A 21,418-nucleotide genomic window follows, 5' to 3' on the forward strand; every position below is an offset into this window, starting at 1 on the left:
TAAGGTTTCTCCGCTGCCGTCTCGGTCACCAGTGTTCCATAATAATACAAAAAATACATTGGCATTCACTCATAGCCTCTAACATACATCCATCCCAACATATATACTTAGCAAAACAATGTCCTATTCATAAGCATACTATTCATTTGGCCACATTCATCCTAAGCGCATTTCTTAACCTACACCTTGCCCATTTCACACAATTCTCTCCTATGCTCTAATCACAAGCGCAGTTCCTTCTTTCAAAGTGCTTCATATATCTACCGAGTTCAAGTAAATCCGCCTTGCTATACCCCGAGAAACCCACTCCATTCATGTATAGTAGCTCGTGGAGAGTTTTTGTAGCGCCTCTTGCCGGCTTGAATTTGAGGTTTATATGGCCAAATCGTTTGTTTAACCATAATTTCCATATTTCCTACTTGTAGAGCCACCTGTCGGCTTGAATCGGAGGTTTAGATGTCAAATCGTTTGTTTAACCCTAATTTCCATATTTTCTACTTTCCTCATTCCTCCACGAGTTCGATGTTCTTCAGATCTGGACCATAGCCAATCTGAGCCTAAATGACGTCGGATTTGTCTCGGCAATTCGCTTATGGAACGTCTTCCAAAGTCCATTGCTCAGTCGTACCGATTCTAAGAGTTCCTTAATCCCGCTAAGCAAACTGGCGCGAATCCCTAACCCTCGGCTGTGCACGATCTGAACTAAATACAGACATCTATATCCTCTCCTCACTGGTAGTCACCATACTGTTCGATGAAGGGCTTGAAAATCCACAATGGTACTCTTGTTCCTCCGTCAGCCGTTTCCCAGAGCGGGCCCGGTTCTGACGAGTGAAAACAGTGCCTCATTTAACCCGTTCATCAACCAAAAACGTCACTTATCCCCAGACCTTCAATTGTTTCCCTGAACAATTCCTTATTTATATCTCCATAGTTGCTTATAAACACTTCACCTTTCGCCTCATTACTGTACCGTTCACTCGGATTGCGCCCCTTTTCTTCATTACATCAGTATCGATCCTACCCAGACTAGTCTTACCACATCTGGCATTGTACCAATCTTTAGGCATTCTAACCGAACACCCCTCAATACCCTAACCTTAAGTGCTGCGTTGGTGTGCGGCCGAAACCAGAGACAGTAGGTCGTGAATCCTGGTCTCTGGTGTTCTTCCGACATCAACCCATTTTTCCTGGTCCATTAGCCTTCACTTTTCCCCATAGCAACACCCCAATTTGAGACCGCTCGACCTCTACCAATTTTAAACACACCATTATTACTTACCTTCAATCCTCCTGTCCTTGGCTGAAAAGGTGAAGGATCCAATCAGTCGCAGGGGCTTCGATGAGGGCGAGAATCTCTCGGTCCATTTTCCAGAAGTAGCTTTTCGTCATCTTCACCCGGCTTTGGTCGAATACAGCACGGGTCACGGACCAATTGAAGTATCTTTCACTCCATTTATATCTAAGTTCTGTGATCGTATAGTCTACTCTTCTCTCTGCATTGTTTGGTATTTCAGGTGTTCGGTTTCTATTAAGGAAAAACGCTGACGAGGTGATCTGAATAAAACAACTGGTGTGTTTATTCCATTCTTAATAAAACCACAGCTATGAATCAAACAAGTACAAGATCTTTACTGTAATCTAATCGTCTCTTTGGTGTGGCAGTTTTGTCCATGATCTGATCAGCTGGGGCCGATCAGAGCGTTCTTCTCCGGTGGTGGTGTTGTTGTCTCTCGGGTTCCATGACAACACGCGGCTTCTCTTGTGGTTGGTGGTCGCCAGGGCAACCTTGCTTTCGGATCCTCAGCGGGTTGGGAGCGCTTGGTTTCGTCTACGCTCGGTGGAGTCTGGCTCCCCTGCTGCGAGGCGATCGTCTATCATCGTCTGTGTTCATCGCTCTGTGTGTCTCCGGCTCGGCTCTCAGGTTGGTGAGTCTCCAGTGCTCCAGTCTCCAGGTTCCTTCTGTCAGCCGGTGTGTGTGTCGCTCCAGGTCTGTGTCTCAGTCCATCTCCAGGATCCTCTGTGTCAGTTTTCGTCTCAGCGCTTCTCCTTCTCTCCTCTGTTTCATACCTGTGTTATATAGGAGAAAAGGCCCTTCCCCCCGTGGTCGAGTCCTTGAAACGTGCTGTCACGTCTCAAAGACTCCAGCGTTCTTCTCATTGGCTAACGCCCTGTGTTGCTGTCTCCACCTCCCTGTTAGCCATTCTATTATATTACCTTATTTGGGGATCCTTCTCTCCGTGGCACAGAGAATAGAACATGAGCTGTTTCCATCTACAAACACTTTACCATACTTTAATTGCTTTTAGAATAATATGATTATTTCTTTATTGTCTAAACGGTGACTAACAGTCTTTTCTTCAGTTCTGTCCACATTTTACTTTATTTGATTTTCACAGTGTAGGACCATTTTCTAGTCTCCTTGAAACACCACATTTTGCAAATGGTCTAACCCTTAACCTCTGATATTTACCAATTAAATGCATTCTTATTGTTTTACTGTTATCCTTGGTCGTTTTGAACCAGTTTTTAATATCCAGTTACTCAAATTATTAACAAAACACAGCTTTCACAGTTCTGAGTTAGTTTGGTGCTAATCTCAGCTTGTTGTTTCACCTAATTTAATTCCTTCTTTGCCCCTGCTAGGCAGGGCTTAATTTCTAAATCTTGATGCACTGAACACCTGGTCTCACTTGGGTGCAAACTGAGTCATCTATCTTCAGGCTCGAGGGCTCTGTTTACAGTCCGTTTACTCTGTTTCCTGACCGCCGTGTCGTAACCTGAAATTGCTTAGCTAGTGTAAATAAGACCTTTTGACCCCAACTGTATTTTCAGTTTGGTTCCTGTTCTTCAAAGATAATTATCTCCTTCCTCTTTAGTCTCTTACCAAATAGGTTCGCCCGGTGGGGGAAATGGGTCCTTTTAAGTAAGCTTTTGTTCTTCTTTTGCTAAAAGTAAATACCACTCCTTCCTGCCCTATCTTAATATAGTCTTGAGAGGTCTGTTTATGACCTTAATGGTACTGGCCACCTGGTCGGGGGGAGTCACTGTCTCTCAACCTCTTTAGCCTGGTGCCACAGAGGATACCAATATGGGATTTCCAAGTGGCCCTTCTGTCAAATCAGCATTTCCGTCTTATCATTTTGTACAGTTCAGTTGCTATTTTCATGTTTCATTTAGATAAATTCACGACACGTGCTAACGTGATTGGGATATGCCAGTATAACAGTATAGCATTGTGGCTAGCAGCAAAGTTTGTTAGCTAACGTGATTGGGATATGCCATTATAACAGTATAGCATTGTGGCTAGCGGCTTGGTAACGTTAATGCTAGCAGAATGAATGGATGTAAACTTTATTTAACAGATTGCAGAATGGGTACAATACAATACGGCTCAATACAAACAATTGTTAAGGGAATGCAGACTGTTGTAGCTTGGACTGGGCTCCTTATTTTTATTTTTTTTTTGGTCTTTTTCCCCCTCCATTTTCCTCCGATTTTCTCCCATCCCAATGTTAGTCGTATGCCAATTCCCAGTCCCTTCCTGGTCGCTGCGCACTTACCCCCCACAGTCAGATCATCTGGGAGAGTGGAGGCTACCACGTGCTTCCTCCGACACACGTCCAGCCAATCACCGCTTCTTTTCACCTGGCAGCGCGGATTCTCATCGAGAGGGCGTAGCGTGTGGGAGGACCACACTATCCCCCTCGAGTCCTATCCGCGCTTAGCAGGCGCCCCGACCGAACTGTAGGAGTCGCTGTTTACAACGACCCGGACCCACCCCGCCAGCTTCTCCCACCCTCTAATACAGCCAATTGTATTAGTGCAGACGGCCAGCCAAGCTGGTGACAACCCCGGAGCTGTGAGCTGGATTCGAACAGGCGAATCCAGCTCACAGCTCCGGGGCTGGTGACGAACGCAATCTCCGCTCGGCCACCTAACCGCCCGGACTGGGCTCCTTATAACAATAACTTGACAACACATAGTAGCCGCAGCTACTTGGGACAGCTCTGCTGTAAACACTGGAAATAACACTCACACTACCTTCACCATATCCCTTCTTTGCTGTGCAGGTGCCCTGACCGACCTGTAGGAGTCGCTGTTTACAACGACCAGAATACCACCCCACCGGCTTCCCTCCCGCTGACTCTGCCAATTGAGCCAGTATGACGGCCGGCCAAGCCGGAGGCAACGCTGACAGCCGGATTCGATACGGTGTCTCTTGCGTTGGTGACGAGCGCTTAGACCGCTGCACCACCCAGCCGCCCTAATTTGAAATTAGTTTCAAAACGGTTGCACCCTGATCAAAATAAAAAAGTACAGTAGATTTCATTATCTGTTCTTATGCACGCCTGGTGATGGTAAATCCAAATTGAACTCGGCCATTTGAAAGATAATATATGTATATAATATATATATATATAAATGTGTGAATTGGCTATAATAAGGTAATTTATAAGCCTGCTATTCTATATTCTATAATAATATTTCAAATTGCATTGGTCCGGATGGGAGAATTCAGTACTGTATCTACAGAACCTTCTGTTTAATCATCTTCCCTTTATTAATTTCCTTAGATTTTCTGTACACATGATCTCAAGAAGGTACTGAACGAGATCAGTGGCAGTTCTTCATGTCTGGTCATTATTAGCATGGTGTTATTCACTGTCAATTCATATTCTCCTTTGTTTCATCACAATTTAAGCAAGCCTAGTAATGGACACAATATTTCTGACACTGGGAATACATTCACTGAGGTCCATAGATGTCCCTAGATACCAAGAATATGCAAATGGACCTTGTAGAAGTGGAGCAATATTCCATTTACTTGGGTATGGATTTTACGCGGATTTTCAGAAAATAGGGCTCCGGGCTAAAGAGGTCAGGTCTCTTGTAACATACAAAATAACTCAAGTCAGAATAGTCATCATTTAAAAAAGTTAAGTAAAAAAAAATATATATATATATATATATATCTAACGGATGGGGTCGTGAAGCGCAGTCAAGAAAGGGCTGGGGTGAGTAGCGGTGCTATGGGTTAAACTCACACTCACATCCTCAAAAAAAAAGACGCATAGACCCATTAGTTAGAAGTGAATTCACCTCTTGGTATAGCGGTCTGCGTTGCTGCCCGCGGTGTGGGAGACCGGGGTTCGACTCCCACTCGGGGCATCGAAGTTTGAGGTGACGTTGTCACAACCGTTACAATGGTGCCGTGACCCGGATGCCTTGGGTGGAGTGGAGTGAGTTTGAGAGGGTGAGTGTAACGGATGGTATCGTGAAGTGCAGTCAAGAAGGGCTGGGGTGAGTAGCGGTGCTATGGGTTAAACTCACTCTCACATCCTCAAAAGACGCATAAACCCATTACTTAGAAGTGAATTCACCTCTTGGTATAGCGGTCTGTGTTGTTGCCTGCGGCGTGGGAGACCGGGGTTCGACTCCCACTCGGGGCAAGCGAAGTGCCTTGGGTGGAGTGGAGTGAGTTTGAGAGGGTGAGTGTAACGGATGGTATCGTGAAGCACAGTCAAGAAGGGCTGGGGTGAGTAGCGGTGCTATGGGTTAAACTCACTCTCACATCCTCAAAGACAGATAGACACGTTGCGAAGTAGTGAATTCACCTCTTGGTATACCGGTCTGTGTTGTTGCCTGTGACGTGGGAGACCGGGGTTCGACTCCCACTTGGGGCATCGAAGTTTAAGGTGACGTTGTCACAACCGTTACAATGGTGCCGATTGACCCGGATGCCTTGGGTGGAGTGGAGTGAGGTTGAGAGGGTGAGTGTAACGGATGGTATAGTGAAGCGCAGTCAAGAAAGGGCTGGGGTGAGTAGCGGTGCTATGGGTTAAACTCACTCTCACATCCTCAAAAAAAAAGACGCATAGACCCATTAGTTAGAAGTGAATTCACCTCTTGGTATAGCGGTCTGTGTTGCTGCCCGCGGTGTGGGAGACCAGGGTTCGACTCCCACTCGGGGCATCGAAGTTTGAGGTGACGTTGTCACAACCGTTACATATATATATATAATAATAAAAAAACATTTATAAAAAGAAATCGTCAATTTTTTATTTAATTAGATTGCATAGGTCTATGAATCGAGATCGCGATTTTTTTCCCATTAAATGTTGCATTGAACTAACAAATCATTCTTTGTTATATGAAGGTGTTGTATTGTCCCCCTGTTTCTCCTGTTTGGTTTGACTTGTTTTCGATGGTTCATATGTTTGATGTCTCTTCTACTTTAGTGTGTGGACGCCTTCATCGCAGACTTCAAGCTGAAACCCAAATACAAAGCAGCATATGTCTACTTCACCGATTGTAAGTATCAACGCTTTATCAGTCATCTGTTAAACATCTTTCAATAATAGTATTGTAATAGTAAATAACAGTAACTTATTTAAAAAGACTGACATTTTATATTCCAAATACTAGCTAATATCCTGATTAAGGTCTTAACTCTATTAAAAAGCTATTACCGTAATTTCCGCACTATAAGCCGCACCTGAATATAAGCCGCAGCAGCTAAATTGAATGATGTGTACATATATAAGCCGCACTGGACTATAAGCCGCAGGTGTTTTAATGTTTAATTACCATGTAATTAGCATTGGGACACAATACTGTCGGACAAATAACAAGAATTAACTCATTTACAAGTTTTATTAAGTTTAGCAAATAAGGGAACAGATAAATCACATTTCAATGCAGTCAAAAAAGCAATATTTCGATTTTTACATTTTCGGGTTTGGTCACGTCGAGTCACATATAAGCCGCACCGTTATATAAGCCGCAGGGTTGAAAAATGGGGGGGAAAGGCGCGGCTTATAGTCCGAAAATTACGGTAGTTAGGATCCGCTGTAGCTAGGCCGTGCTTTAAATGATAGGACTGAGTCACCTTGTTTGTAGAGCTATAACTATATTCTATATTATAGCTATGGATACAATACTATGGCCCATTTGACATCACCTATCTATCGTTCAAAATTTGAAAAAGAATACATTTTTCCATCCATACTTTCCCGTGTTATACCGTGGTGAATATAAGTGGTTTTAGAGCGGTCTAGGGTAATTCATGAAATGCTGAGTTACAGTATAGCCCTATATGTCAATTCCACCATAGACGTTGCCATTTCTTGCCTGTATATGCTATTATCCCGAAATCAAATCTATATCATAGGTATTATGTTCCATCATGAATGCATGAAAGGGGGGGGGGGGGGGTGGAGGGTTGTTTCTGATTATTTGATTGTCAGTAACGGCATTCGTATTCGACACTAAAAACGCTTATCAGCCCGATCGGTATAAAAGCATTGCAGGATCAAGCTAAAATTGACGTCAGATCGTTCTTACCTGTGATCGGGAGTATTCCAAAAATACTATTCCAATTGTTTGATCGCCATCTGGTACATCCAATGTCCATTTGGCCCACGGCATAATCCACCACAACATATGGATTGGAGATATTTGATGCGCTTCAATGGAACCGGTAGAACGGCTGCCCTCACCCGACAAGGAAACATGAAACCGGAGACGTTTGGCCATTACACAGGCCAAGATACAAGGGTACAAAGGGTGCTGGATACCGCCGTCTAGCGGGATACGGCCGGTATTGCAGTTTGCCGACCTCAGACTCATTCCCTATGGCAACACAGAGGTCCGTGGATGAATAATGAATACAAATATCGAATAAAGGAATAAAGGACCGGGGCGCCCCAGTGGCGAACCACATAGCACGCTCAGCGCTCAGCCGAATCCGTCGTTATTTCCCGAATGTCTTCCCCCCACTCTGTCTCCCATTTCTCCTGTCTCTCCCTACTGGACTGCCCAGTAGTAATAAAGCGATAAAAAAAGGAATAAACTACCAAAACCCGAGAAATCTCGGGTCTTGGCGACCAACGCATGGCGTGTTAACCCGGGATATCTCTGGTCTGGCGCTGAATGTGTTAAGGATAAGGTGTTTATACATTAATATTCCAGATACTAGCTAATATCCTGGTTAACCCCTTAAGCCTGATTTTATTTCACATCATAAATAGATCTATACAGTCTGTATTAATTAATCTTGCATTTCTTTTTCAAATATAGCCAAGAGTAAACACCCTAACCCTATCAAAACAGCAGTCAAAGTGTATATTTTCAGCACTACGTTTGTTTACCAATGATTTAAAGTGTTATTAGCTAAATATGAGTTTAGCTAGATACCAAGAACATGCAAATGGACCTTGTAGAAGTGGAGTAGTTTACTTTTAGGAGGATTTTCTGAAAATATGACTAGGGCTTAAGAGGTTAAGGCAAGTTATTTTTTACTGATTCACCACTGCCGTTGGCCTCCAATATGTCTGAAAATGTGAGTTAACCTGTTAAGCCCTAGCCCTATTTTCTGAAAAGCTGCCTAAAACACATACCTAAGTAAATGGAGATTGCTCCACTTCTACAAGGTCCATTTGCATGTTCTTGGTATCTAGGGACATCTATGGATCTCATGGAATGTATTCCCAGTGTCAGAAATATTGTGTCTGTTACTAGGCTTGAGTAAAGTGTGATGAAACAAAGGAGAATATAGATTATGATTTTTCTTTGCATCTTTGACGGTGAATAACACCATGAAAAAAATTACCAGACATGAGCTCATTCAGCACCTTCTTGAGATCACGTGTACAAAAAATCTAAGCAAATTAATAAAGGGAAGATTATTAAACAGAAGGTTTTGTAGATACAGTACTGAATTCTGCCATCCGGACACATGCCATTTGAAATATTATTATAGAATATAGAATGCTGGGTGGCGCAGCGGACTAAGCGCTCGTCACCAACGCGAGAGACACTGATATCGAATCCGGCTGTCAGCGTTGCCTCCGGCTTGGCCGGCCGTCATACTGGCTCAATTGGCAGAGTCAGCGGGAGGGAAGCCGGTGGGTGGTAATCTGGTCGTTGTAAACAGCGACTCCTACAGGTCGGTCAGGGCGCCTGCACAGCGAGGGAGGGAGATGGTGGGGCAGGGCTGTACACTGCGACGAGATGATCGCAAATTGCCCCTTAATTTGGCCCGTGCGAGTGGTAAATAATATTTGGGGGCAACCTAAATTATATAAAACCGATCCGAAAAACATGATCCAATTCTTAGCGGAGATCTCACTCGCTGTCGCTGACTTCTCTCTCAAGCACACAGAGCTGCAGCAGCGCACGGCCCCTCCTCCTCCTCCACTGCCCCTCCCGGGGCAATAGTCTGCTATAGTCTGGTGCATGCGGCCGTGAACTAACGATAGCTACCTAGCTATCGTTACTGTTTAAACAGAATGACCCAGTCAACTATTCACTTTTAGTTTAATACATGAGGCATTGTCTAACGGTATCTAGCTGGCTAGCTACTGACAGCTCCTGATATCAACAAATGCTCCAGCAATAGTCTAGTAGTAGTGCATGATACCTCCGTTAGCTCGTTGTTCAAAACCAAATGTCCCATTAAACCAGGGGTGGGCAATTATTTTTCCCGGGGGGCCGAATGAGCAACTGAAAATATGTTGGGGGGCCGGGCCAAAATTCCAAACTCAATTATGCATAATATACATTTTATTTCTATATAAAAAGCAGTAAATGGCATTGTTTTGACCCCTGGTAAGAGTGTATGTTATTATTTGGCAATTAAAAGGTGAGGTTATAGCTTTCAAAAATATCATTTATTCAAATAGAATTTATTTCCAAAATGATAAACAAAATGTGAAACATTAATAACAAAGGGAATTTTGAGTTTCATATACTATTGAAACAAGGATTTTCTTAGCTTTCTAAAGACATCACATCATCTTATAGCAAAAATAAACAAGACATGCCACTGAACTGTGTAAAGAAAAGTGTCCCAGTTTTGTAGCCTTTTTTACTTTACATGCCTATATTAAACATTTTATGTTTTCAGAACTGTGCAAAAAAAAGAAAAAAAAATATCAAGTGTCCCATTTCACTTGTTATATTTCCACATTTTAGTGTTCTTCAGTTCTTTTTTTTCATTCAGTGTGAGAAATCCAGTCTCTGTTGAGCTTTAACAAGTCCATCAAAGTCAGGTTGCATGTCTGAGGTGGAGATGTGAAGCACAGCTGCCAGATGTTCATCAGTGAGAGAGGATCTGTACCTGGACTTGGTAAACGTCATGACTGAGAATGTCTGTTCACATATGTAGGTGGATCCAAAGAGAACCAACATCTTCTGAGCATGTCTCCTAAGCGTATACTGTGCGTGTGAACGTTGACATGAAAAAAAAAAGTAAAAAATAAAAATAAAAAAAAATATTAAAAAAATATATTTTTTTTTATTTTTTTTTTATTTTTTTTTATTATCATGTAATCTTTCGCGGGCCGGTCAGAATCATCCCGCGGGCCGGATCCGGCCCGCGGGCCGTACAATGCCCAGGTCTGCATTAAACTAAATAGTTCACTGAGGCGTTGTCTTAACGTTATCTAGCCGGCTAGCAGTAGCTACAGATAGCTCCTGATATCAATGTCTTATAACATTGATTCGATGCGTATTCGAGCCCCTGGCTTGTATCGCAGTCACGAAAGGGGCTAGCTGAGGGAGTAGGGTATATCTGCAGAGCCGCAGATACCCTGCTGAGGGCATGCTGAATGTGATTTGACCAAAGCAGAGTATACACACAGACAGTGGAGATAGCGAGCATTTTGACATAACAAATACCGTAGTAGGCCTCTCAATTCTTATACAAAAAAAAGTCCCAGATATACATAAAACATTCATTGACATAGATCTCTATAAATGGCCCAACACATTGATCACTTTAGGCACACCCTGAAACTAGTAACATCACAAATATGAAGCAGGTAATTACCCATAAAGATAATAAACCTTTCATGGGGTTATTTACAATAATAATAATTCATTTTATTTATAAAGCACTTTTCATTGTGAAACAAAGGTATGCAGAGTTTCTTGTCCTCCTGATTAATGCAATGGTGTGTGTGTGTTGTGGTTATCTCATTCAAGGAGCACTACACAATTTCTCATTTAGGGGCAAGTGTGCCCCTAGTGAAAAAGCTTAGCGTACAGCCCTGTGGGGGTTGTGTGACCTCCCACACGTTACACCTCACCAATTAGAGTCCACGCTGGCAGGTGAAAAGAGGCTGCTGGCTGTCTCCTATGTCTCGGAGGAAGCATCTGGTAGACTTCAGGGCTCCCTAGACCGACCAGTGGGGCGCACATGCGAGCAACAACCAGGAAGTGGAGGGGGCAATTGGCATAACGACTAAATTGGGATGGGAGAAAAACACAGAAAAACAGGAGGAGAAAAAGTGGATAAAAAAAGAATATAGAATACCAGGCCTATAAATGACCTTATTATAGCCAACTCGCACATCTATGGATCGGGCCATATAAAATCTACTGTATGTACAGTTCCATTCTTAAAATGGTAATGGCTCCGCCATTTTGAATCCGTTTGCAACGCGGATTGTTGCTAAATGTTCACAGAAGGTAGACACACTAACTGCGTGTCAGAACTCCAATCTATGCCAATATCGTTCAGTTTTGTGGTAGAGAATCCCGAGAAATAAGAGAAATAAAAAATGTCATGTCGAAAGTCTGGGAGAAGCTGTTTTCCTTAACACATCATGCGCCAAAAACGTCGTACAACGTGTTTCAAGGTCATGCTAATTCTGCCATTCCATGGCGTACGACGTTATTGAGATCATATTTAATTTTTTCGCCATGTTATTCATAATTCCCTCATGGAGCCTGGTCTGATGCAGTGGGAGCCTGCACAACTCTGCAACGCTTCAATACTGCCGCCTGGTGGATGATCTGCGAGTTACAACCGGAAATGGATCTCTGGAGATCTCTGTGTATCTGGCAAATGCGTCCGGCACTCGCATATTGTTGCGGGACTCTAGACACACGTCCGTGTGTAGCGATCGCTGCCATAACGCAATAATCGATATGATTTGGGCGTTTATTATGATTATACAAATCGGAAATGGATTTAGGAGATCGCCGTCAAATAAGTGGGATCTTTTTCCTCCAGTCTCATCGGCGAACGGTAAGAGGACGCTGACATCATTTTCAGCGTGTTTGTTTATTATTATCAATGCAAACTGCTCTGATCAATATATCACCCATACTACATAAAGCATTTACTGACTATCACGGAATTATAAATGAGCCCCTCCCCCCCCCGTTCATCCGCGCATGATAAGTCATAACGCTTAGGATCATGTACAGTTGAAATTTTTTATATAGCGTGTATCGCCAACAAACGGCAGTTGATAATCTATATATGCGTTTATGCCTATAACTCACGTTCTAGGAATTACTGCAGAAAACGATATTCTAGACCAGTGGTCACCAACCCGTCGATCTTGATCGACTGGTCGATCTTTGAGACTGTCCCTGTAGATCTTTCCATGAAAAAAAATAAGGAACCCTGAGAGTCCACATTACAGTTCTACTTTTGTTTTGATGTGAAAAGTGATGCTGCACTTAGCACTGACTGAGAAAGTACACATTACAGTTCTACTTTTGTTTTGATGTGAAAAGTGATGCTGCACTTAGCACTGACTGAGAAAGTACACATTACAGTTCTACTTTATAAAATGCTAATTGTAAATATGTTTGTCAATGTTAATAATATGAGTCCATATTACAGTTCTACTTTTGTTCTGATGTGAAAATTGATGCTGCACTTAGCACTGACTGCACTTAGCACTGACTGAGAAAGTACACATTACAGTTCTACTTTATAAAATGCTAATTGTAAATATGTTTGTCAATGTTAATAATATGAGAAAGTCCACATTACAGTTCTACTTTTGTTTTGATTTGAAAAGTGATGCTGCATAAGATGACTGCACTTAGCACTGATTGAGAAAGTACATAATAGTTCTACTTAAATAGTTCTACCAAAGCATTGCATGTAATTAGAATACAGGCAAATAAAAGTCATTTAGTTTAAAGTACAATCTTGGCTGTCTTTTTCTCTCAACGCTTCAATAGGTAGATCTTGCCTTCGCCAAAAAAAAAAAGTGATCTTGGGCTTAAAAAGGTTGATGACCACTGTTCTAGACGGTATTTTCGTATGAATCTATGAATGAAAAAATATAACGTTCCTACATCCTGAATGATGTTGTCATCATCTTCACCATCACGGAATTGATCGTGCATAATGGATATCTTTTGGATATGAATCGTGCCAGCAGAGTTAACTGACTTGTGTTTCGTTTTTAAAGATCCACGGATTTAGGGTTGAAGTAATAACTTTCATATATTTTCTTGATAGCACATGCTCACATAATCGTATTGCCTAATTTCAGAATAGCCACCGCAAGCCAGAAACACTTCGAGGAAGCTCGAAACGGGCAACAGCATTACACACAACACCATTAAGAGAGAGAGAAAACACTGCTTTAAGGAAAACGGCTTCTCCCAGACTTTTGACAGGATTTTAAAGCAAAGGCTACGTGTCTTTTTGTTCTCGACCGACAAGATACAGCATTTGTTTTCTTGAAAAGTATATATATTACTACGCTAACATATAATCACGCTGCTGTTATACAGCAACTTGGACAGTAGTTGAATGAGAACCTGCGAGGCGGCAGCTACGCGATTGGTGCAGAGAGAAACGTCACTGGCCAATCAGATCGCGGAACCTGAACGCGGAACTGCAAGTGTGTTGGTAAAAGACTACACGCGCCCTGTACTCGTATGACTCTTCGCTAATTCAAAATGGCGGATATTCGCAAAATTATTAAGACATTCCATGAACTAAAATCTCACTAATAACACTTTAACCTATTGATAAACAAACGTATTGCTGAATATATACACCGACTGCTGTTGTGACATGGTCTTTACTCTTAGATACATTTGAAAAGAAAACTCTACTTAATGTCATACAGTCTGGAGAGATGGATTTATGACGTGATGTCATTTGCGGTCCGCCGATGGATCGCTTGGGCTAAAGAGTTTACAGCTCTTAAACCCATTAAAGTCTGCATGTCTGACTAAAACACCACACTAGCATCTGAGGTCTATTTATTTTCCTGAAATGTTTAAAAAAAATTGCCCTGAGAACTTTGTACTGAATTACGTTTGTAGACTGTAGCAAGTTGGTTTCTCATTACGACTGGTTGTTTTGTTCCTTCAGATTGTCCCGATGACCTGTTCAACAACATGAAGCTTTACTGTGCCAAGTACATCAGAGTCTGTAAAGAGATCAACATCTCCTTCCTGCCACAGGAAGCTCAGGTAACACTGGCTTTACTGTGCCAAGTACATCAGAGTCTGTAAAGAGATCAACATCTCCTTCCTGCCACAGGAAGCTCAGGTAACACTGGCTTTACTGTGCCAAGTACATCAGAGTCTGTAAAGAGATCAACATCTCCTTCCTGCCACAGGAAGCTCAGGTAACACTGGCTTTACTGTGCCAAGTACATCAGAGTCTGTAAAGAGATCAACATCTCCTTCCTGCCACAGGAAGCTCAGGTAACACTGGCTTCAATCACCTGCGCGGTGAACGCCGGTGATTGATTGATTGGAAATTGTATTAACAGATTGCAGAATGGGTACAATACAGTACGGCTCAATACACACAATTGTTAAGGGGATGCAGACCAGAGAAATACTTTCGTCTTGTTTACATCAGGGTCCCCCATTTTCAATTCATAATGAATTGTAAGTAACGGTGCAATTAGCACCATGCAATCCATTCTTTGTGGATCCCGCCCTGGGTTTTAAGATCGGGTAACACTGGGTTTTAAGATCAGGTAACACTGGGTTTTAAGATCAGGTAACACTGGATTTTAAGATCGGGTAACACTGGGTTTTAAGATCAGGTAACACTGGGGTTTAAGATCAGGTAACACTGGGGTTTAAGATCAGGTAACACTGGGTTTTAAGATCAGGTAACACTGGGTTTTAAGATCAGGTAACACTGGGTTTTAAGATCAGGTAACACTGGGTTTTAAGATCAGGTAACACTGGGTTTTAAGATCGGGTAACACTGGGTTTTAAGATCGGGTAACACTGGGTTTTAAGATCGGGTAACACTGGGTTTTAAGATCAGGTAACACTGGGTTAGAGGAGGTCTAGGGAAGGAGAGGAGGAGAGAAGGCCTAGGGAAGGAGAGGAGGAGAATAGGCCTAGGGAAGGAGAGGAGGAGAGAAGGCCTAGGGAAGGAGAGGAGGTCTAGGGAAGGAGAGGAGGAGAGAAGGCCTAGGGAAGGAGAGGAGGAGAATAGGCCTAGGGAAGGAGAGGAGGAGAGAAGGCCTAGGGAAGGAAAGGAGGCCTAGGGAAGGAGAGGAGGCCTAGGGAAGGAGAGGAGGCCTAGGGAAGGAGAGGAGGCCTAGGGAAGGAGAAGAGGCCTAGGGAAGGAGAAGAGGCCTAGGGAAGGAGAGGAGGAGTTGAGGCCTGAGAAAAGAGATGAGGAGATTGCAAGACACGGAGGTTACCCTCATTTACAGCAAAAACAAGCTTACAAAACAAGACATAGTTTATCATCAATTTCATACATACAAGCACAATAATTAAGAATAAACAATCGAAAATCAGCGAAGACAGGTAAAAGTCGACACACAGTGGTCTGAGATCATACTTTTAAATGCAGCAAAAGAAGGAAGAAGCTTCAGAGTCAGTTGGAGGGCATTCCAGGTGTTGGAAGCATCAAAGGAAAAAGCAGTTTTTCATAGTCCAGAGCAAACTAGAGAACCCTAAGAATCATTTGAACATGTAGAATAGGTTGCAAGATTCCATTCCAACAGTGATGTGATGTAAGAGGGAAGTTTACCAATTAAGGCTTTAAAAATAAACAAATACCAATGATAGTTACGCTTTTCAACCAGAAAAAGCCATCCAACCTTTTCATAATAGACGCAGTGGTGGGTATCATACCTGTCACCAGTAATACATTTGAGGGCAGAATGATAGACGTAGATATCCAGTGATTTAAGAATTGAAGCTGCAGCCTATAAATCACATCAACAATCCTTTTCTACTAATCATGGGAAAGCTGGATCTATTTCGGCACAGGAAGCCGAATTTCTGTTGCAGCTAAATAAAACCAAATACATTTGTAAAGCACAAAATCACAAGTTAATGTCCCCATGGGCCGGACAAGTCTTCTTTAAACAAGTCAAGAAGAAACATCACAATAAATCAAGAACAAAAAACCCACCATGAAATCCAAAATAAATGTAAAATAAATAAATGCAATACTCAATAAATGCAAAACCTAGCAATAGGAAAAAAGCACCACAGGCAATGTGGAGGAGAGAAACCTTAGAAGGGCCGTTCAAGGGGGGATTCCCCTTCTTGGATGTTGGTGATAGTAGTGTTGCTATGGGTGGACAATAAAACAGGCGAAATAGTTGGCATTTATGTACATATACGTGTAATAAAACACAAATATGTACATGCAATAGCAACTGGGCTACATAAGAAATGTTTTGAAAGATTTAAATAGAATAGAGCTAAGAACATCAACAACAAAATAAAAAGCACAACCATGTGTCATGTAACAGCCTGGCACCTTGAGGACTGCAATAGAGGCCGAGACCACAGAAGCACCCTGATCTTCTCCATGAACGCCTGCTCTGTCTGCTCTGAACACTTTCAGTCAAATACTAAGTATCCACTGCTTCTCAAAGTGGGGTCCTTGAGGTGATCCCATGGAAGCTCATTTCACTAATATACGGTTCTCTACAAGTTAGTTATGTAAACATGTTATCTCATCACCTACAGTATAGAGCAGGGGTGGGCAATTATTTTTCCCGGGGGGCCGAATGAGCAACTGAAAATATGTTGGAGGGCCGGGCCAAAATTCCAAACTCAATTATGCATAATATACATTTTATTTCTATATAAAAAGCAGTAAATGGCATTGTTTTGACCTCTGGTAATAGTGTATGTTATTATTTGGCAATTAAAAGGTGAGGTTAGCTTTCAAAAATATCATTTATTCAAATAGAATTTATTTACAAAATGATAAACAAAATGTGAAACATTAATAACAAAGGGCATGTATGAAAAAGTGCTATACAAATAAAGTTATTATTTTGAGTTTCATATACTATTGAAACAAGGATTTTCTTAGCTTTCTAAAGACATCACATCATCTTATAGCCAAAATAAACAAGACATGTCACTGAACTGTGTAAAGAAAAGTGTCCCAGTAGCCTTTTTTACTTTACATGCCTATATTAAACATTTAATGTTTTCAGAACTGTGCAAAAAAAAGAAAAAAAAAAGATCAAGTGTCTCATTTCACTTGTCACTTGTATTTCCACATTTTAGTGTTCTTCAGCTCTTTTTTTTCTCATTCAGTGTGAGAAATCCAGTCTCTGTTGAGCTTTAACAAGTCCATCAAAGTCAGGTTGCATGTCTGAGGTGGAGATGCGAAGCACAGCTGCCAGATGTTCATCAGTGTGAGAGGATCTGTACCTGGACTTGGTAAACGTCATGACTGAGAATGTCTGTTCATAGGTGGATCCAAAGAGAACCAACATCTTCTGAGCATGTCTCCTCATGTTTGGAAAGTTCTCCTCCTTGAGAGCAGAGTAGAACTCTAGCAGTGATGCTGACTTAAAGTGCTCTTTCAGTAGTGAATCAGACTGCAGGTCAATGAGTTCAAGCTGAACATCAGTGGGTGCACTATCAACACTGCAGGTAAAGGGAGAGGAAACCAGCTGCATTTCATCCTCAACCTTTTTGAAATCTTGAAAACGCCTTGAAAATTCATCATGCAGTGCTCCCAACATGGATGAGTTCCTGTGCCGGTGATCAGCTGATGGTTTGACTTCTTTCAGGGTTTTCATGTGTTTGAGATTGTTGCTGCCTAGTTGCCTTGAAATTAATTGCAACTTTGTCATGAAGGCTTTCACATGGCTATGCATTTCATGAGCAAAAATGCCCTTGCCCTGCAGTTGTGTGTTCAGTAGGGATGGGTACCGTTCACATTTGAACCGATACGGTACCGGTACCTGTGAATTGATACCGGTACCCAACGGTACCTTTTTTCTGTACTTTAGTCTCAAAAAATGTAATCTACCTACCTCAGTTGTGAAAAAAGAAATCCAAACTTTAATAACCACACTTTCCACCGTTTTCGGCTTGCCCCGACTGCTTTGTTGTTGAATCAAGTCAAATCCTAGGTAAGCGTATATTGTGCGTGTGAACGTTGACATGAAAATATTTTTTTTTAATTTTTTTTTATTATCATGTAATCTTTCCGCAGGCCGTACAATGCCCAGGTCTGGTATAGGCCGTTATGGAAAGGTTTCAGTTTGACATGTCAATCACCCTGTGGTCCAATATGACCTAATCAGGTATTGTGATGTCAGAGAAAAGATATGTCTTTTGATGATTTTTTGTTATATAGACTGACTCACACATCAGCCTCGTAAAACGTATTGAAGGCTATAGAATCTTCTTTGACACACACACACACACACACACACACACACACACACACACACACACACGACACACAATAGCCTACTCAGTCAAACAAACAAACAGAAAACAGAAATCAGATTTCGAGCAGAGCAACGTAATGAAAATCACAACACAACAAGTAGCGAGTCGCGACCCAGCAAATAGTAAACATCACTCACCACAACGTCAGCAACGCGTTGAACACCGTTAACAAAACCGGCTACATACATCCCAAGAACAAATTAAAACGTTCGCCAACTGGCTATATTCCAACACAACCAATCGAGTTGAACTTGTCCCCTGAGTTCTCCCTGCGCGCTGCAGTAATTACATCCAAATGTTTCTCTGGCGCAAAAGAGAAAGCGAATCTTAAAACGAAGGTTATCATATAACCCTAGTTATATGAAAAAAAAAAAAAAAAAAATTAAAAACGGCGGTGCCCGGGCCCGGCCGAGCCCGAATTATTTATTAAAAAAAAAGCCCTACCCAGCCCGAACCCGCCGGGCCGGGCCGGGCCCCGTCGGTCCTGGGCAAGGTTGCAGTGCACTAGTCCGGGGGCCTGCCCCCCCCCTGAACTTTTTATTTTATTTTTACATTTTAAAGTTAAATGCATCAATCTGGTGCACAAATAAAGAGGCTAGATCTATGATGAACTTTGTGCTTAAAACACAAAATCGACTAGACTGCAGTGCTTTCTCCATGCAGCCTTTTCCTCAGGTCAGTCTTTTACATTAAGCACCCCCCCCCCCCCCACAGCCCAAATGAAATGATAAAAAAATATATATATATATATTATTATTATTATTATTTTTTTAATAGTCTAGTAAAGTTCATAGCAGCGGCGGTCCTAATTGCGCCGCTGCTGAATGCATATAGGGGAAACACTGGGTGTAGTGTCATCAGTGTGTAGTGTCATCAGTGTGGTGTAGCGTCATCAGTGTGTAGTGTCATCAGTGTGGTGTAGTGTCATCAGTGTGGTGTAGCGTCATCAGTGTGGTGTAGCGTCATCAGTGTGGTGTAGTGTCATCAGTGTGTAGCGTCATCAGTGTGGTGTAGTGTCATCAGTGTGGTGTAGTGTCGTCAGTATTGTGTAGTGTCATAAGTGTGGTGTAGTGTCATCAGTGTTGTGTAGTGTCATCAGTGTTGTGTAGTGTCATCAGTGTTGTGTAGTGTCATCAGTGTGGTGTAGTGTCATCAGTGTCATATGTTAACCCCTTCAGGTGTTCAGCTGTGATAACCCAGGAGCGTTCTTCAGCATCTACAGTCCTCACAGTCAGGAGAGGAGGAGGACCTTGGAGTCACTGGCTGATCAGATCGTCACACTCTGTGCCACGCTGGACGAATACCCAGGCATACGATACAGGAAGTATGTTTCTGTGTCTGTCTGTCTGTCTGTCTGTCTGTCTGTCTGTCTGTCTGTCTGTCTGTCTGTCTGTCTCTCTCTCTGTCTCTTTCTCTCTGTCTCTTTCTCTCTGTCTCTCTTTCTCATCCTCTCCTGTCATTTCCTCTCATCTCCTTTCCTTTCCTCTCCTCTCTTCTCCTATCACTCAGAACTTACCTCCCTACCTATTGATCGAGATCCCAGGTCACTATTTATCTATCTATCCAGATCGTTGTGGTGTGATTTGCAGTATTTTGGAGATATCTACATACAAAACATGCTGTGTACTAACTGTAATGAATGTGACAGGGATGGTAACATGGAAAATGCAAAGCTGCTGGCAGAGCTGGTGGACAACAAACTGGTCCAACATTATGACCTGGACGACAACGGCAAGAAGAAGGTGAGTCACCTGTAATAACCTGTAATACAAGGTGAGTCACCTGTAATAACTAGTAATACAAGGTGAGTCACCTGTAATAACCTGTAATACAAGGTGAGTCACCTGTAATAACCTGTAATAACTAGTAATACAAGGTGAGTCACCTGTAATAACCTGTAATAACTAGTAATACAAGGTGAGTCACCTGTAATAACATGTAATAACTAGTAATACAAGGTGAGTCACCTGTAATAACTAGTAATACAAGGTGAGTCACCTGTAATAACCTGTAATACAAGGTGAGTCACCTGTAATAACCTGTAATAACTAGTAATACAAGGTGAGTCACCTGTAATAACCTGTAATAACTAGTAATACAAGGTGAGTCACCTGTAATAACCTGTAATAACTAGTAATACAAGGTGAGTCACCTGTAATAACTAGTAATACAAGGTGAGTCACCTGTAATAACCTGTAATACAAGGTGAGTCACCTGTAATAACTTGTAATACAAGGTGAGTCACCTGTAATAACCTGTAATAACTAGTAATACAAGGTGAGTCACCTGTAATAACCTGTAATAACTAGTAATACAAGGTGAGTCACCTGTAATAACCTGTAATAACTAGTAATACAAGGTGAGTCACCTGTAATAACCTGTAATAACTAGTAATACAAGGTGAGTCACCTGTAATAACCTGTAATAACTAGTAATACAAGGTGAGTCACCTGTAATATCTAGTAATACAAGGTGAGTCACCTGTAATAACCTGTAATACAAGGTGAGTCACCTGTAATAACTAGTAATACAAGGTGAGTCACCTGTAATAACTAGTAATACAAGGTGAGTCACCTGTAATAACCTGTAATAATTACTAATACATGGTGAGTCACCTGTAATAACCTGTAATACAAGGTGAGTCACCTGTAATACAAGGTGAGTCACCTGTAATAACTAGTAATACAAGGTGAGTCACCTGCAATAACCTGTAATACAAGGTGAGTCACCTGTAATAACTAGTAATACACAACGGGTCCAATGCATCTAACATGCTTTGCATCCTCGCCATTCCTGCTAATGCTAAGCTAACCCTGCTCAGAGGCACAGAGTACAGCGGAGTTCCATTAGTGAGGAATGGGGGGGGGGGGGGGGCTGAGCCTGAGCCTATCTCCCTCTCTCTACGCTCAATGATTTTAAGTAGCAAAACGTTACACTATAAAAAATGAACTGG

The 21,418-nt window shown here is 42.1% G+C and overlaps 1 protein-coding gene across 1 annotated transcript in view; it reads left to right on the forward strand.

Annotated features, from left to right (window-relative positions):
- stxbp3 (syntaxin binding protein 3) overlaps positions 1–21,418 on the forward strand; it is a 101,668-nt gene that overhangs the window by 28,361 nt on the left and 51,889 nt on the right. The window contains exons 5-8 of the mRNA XM_084310932.1: positions 6,243–6,315; positions 14,141–14,241; positions 19,644–19,789; positions 20,114–20,207. Coding sequence (XP_084167058.1) covers positions 6,243–6,315; positions 14,141–14,241; positions 19,644–19,789; positions 20,114–20,207 — 414 coding nt within the window. The remainder of the gene's footprint in view (positions 1–6,242; positions 6,316–14,140; positions 14,242–19,643; positions 19,790–20,113; positions 20,208–21,418) is intronic.

Source organism: Notolepis coatsorum, assembly GCF_963971535.1.
Source record: "Notolepis coatsorum genome assembly, chromosome: 3".
Lineage (NCBI taxonomy): Eukaryota > Metazoa > Chordata > Actinopteri > Aulopiformes > Paralepididae > Notolepis > Notolepis coatsorum.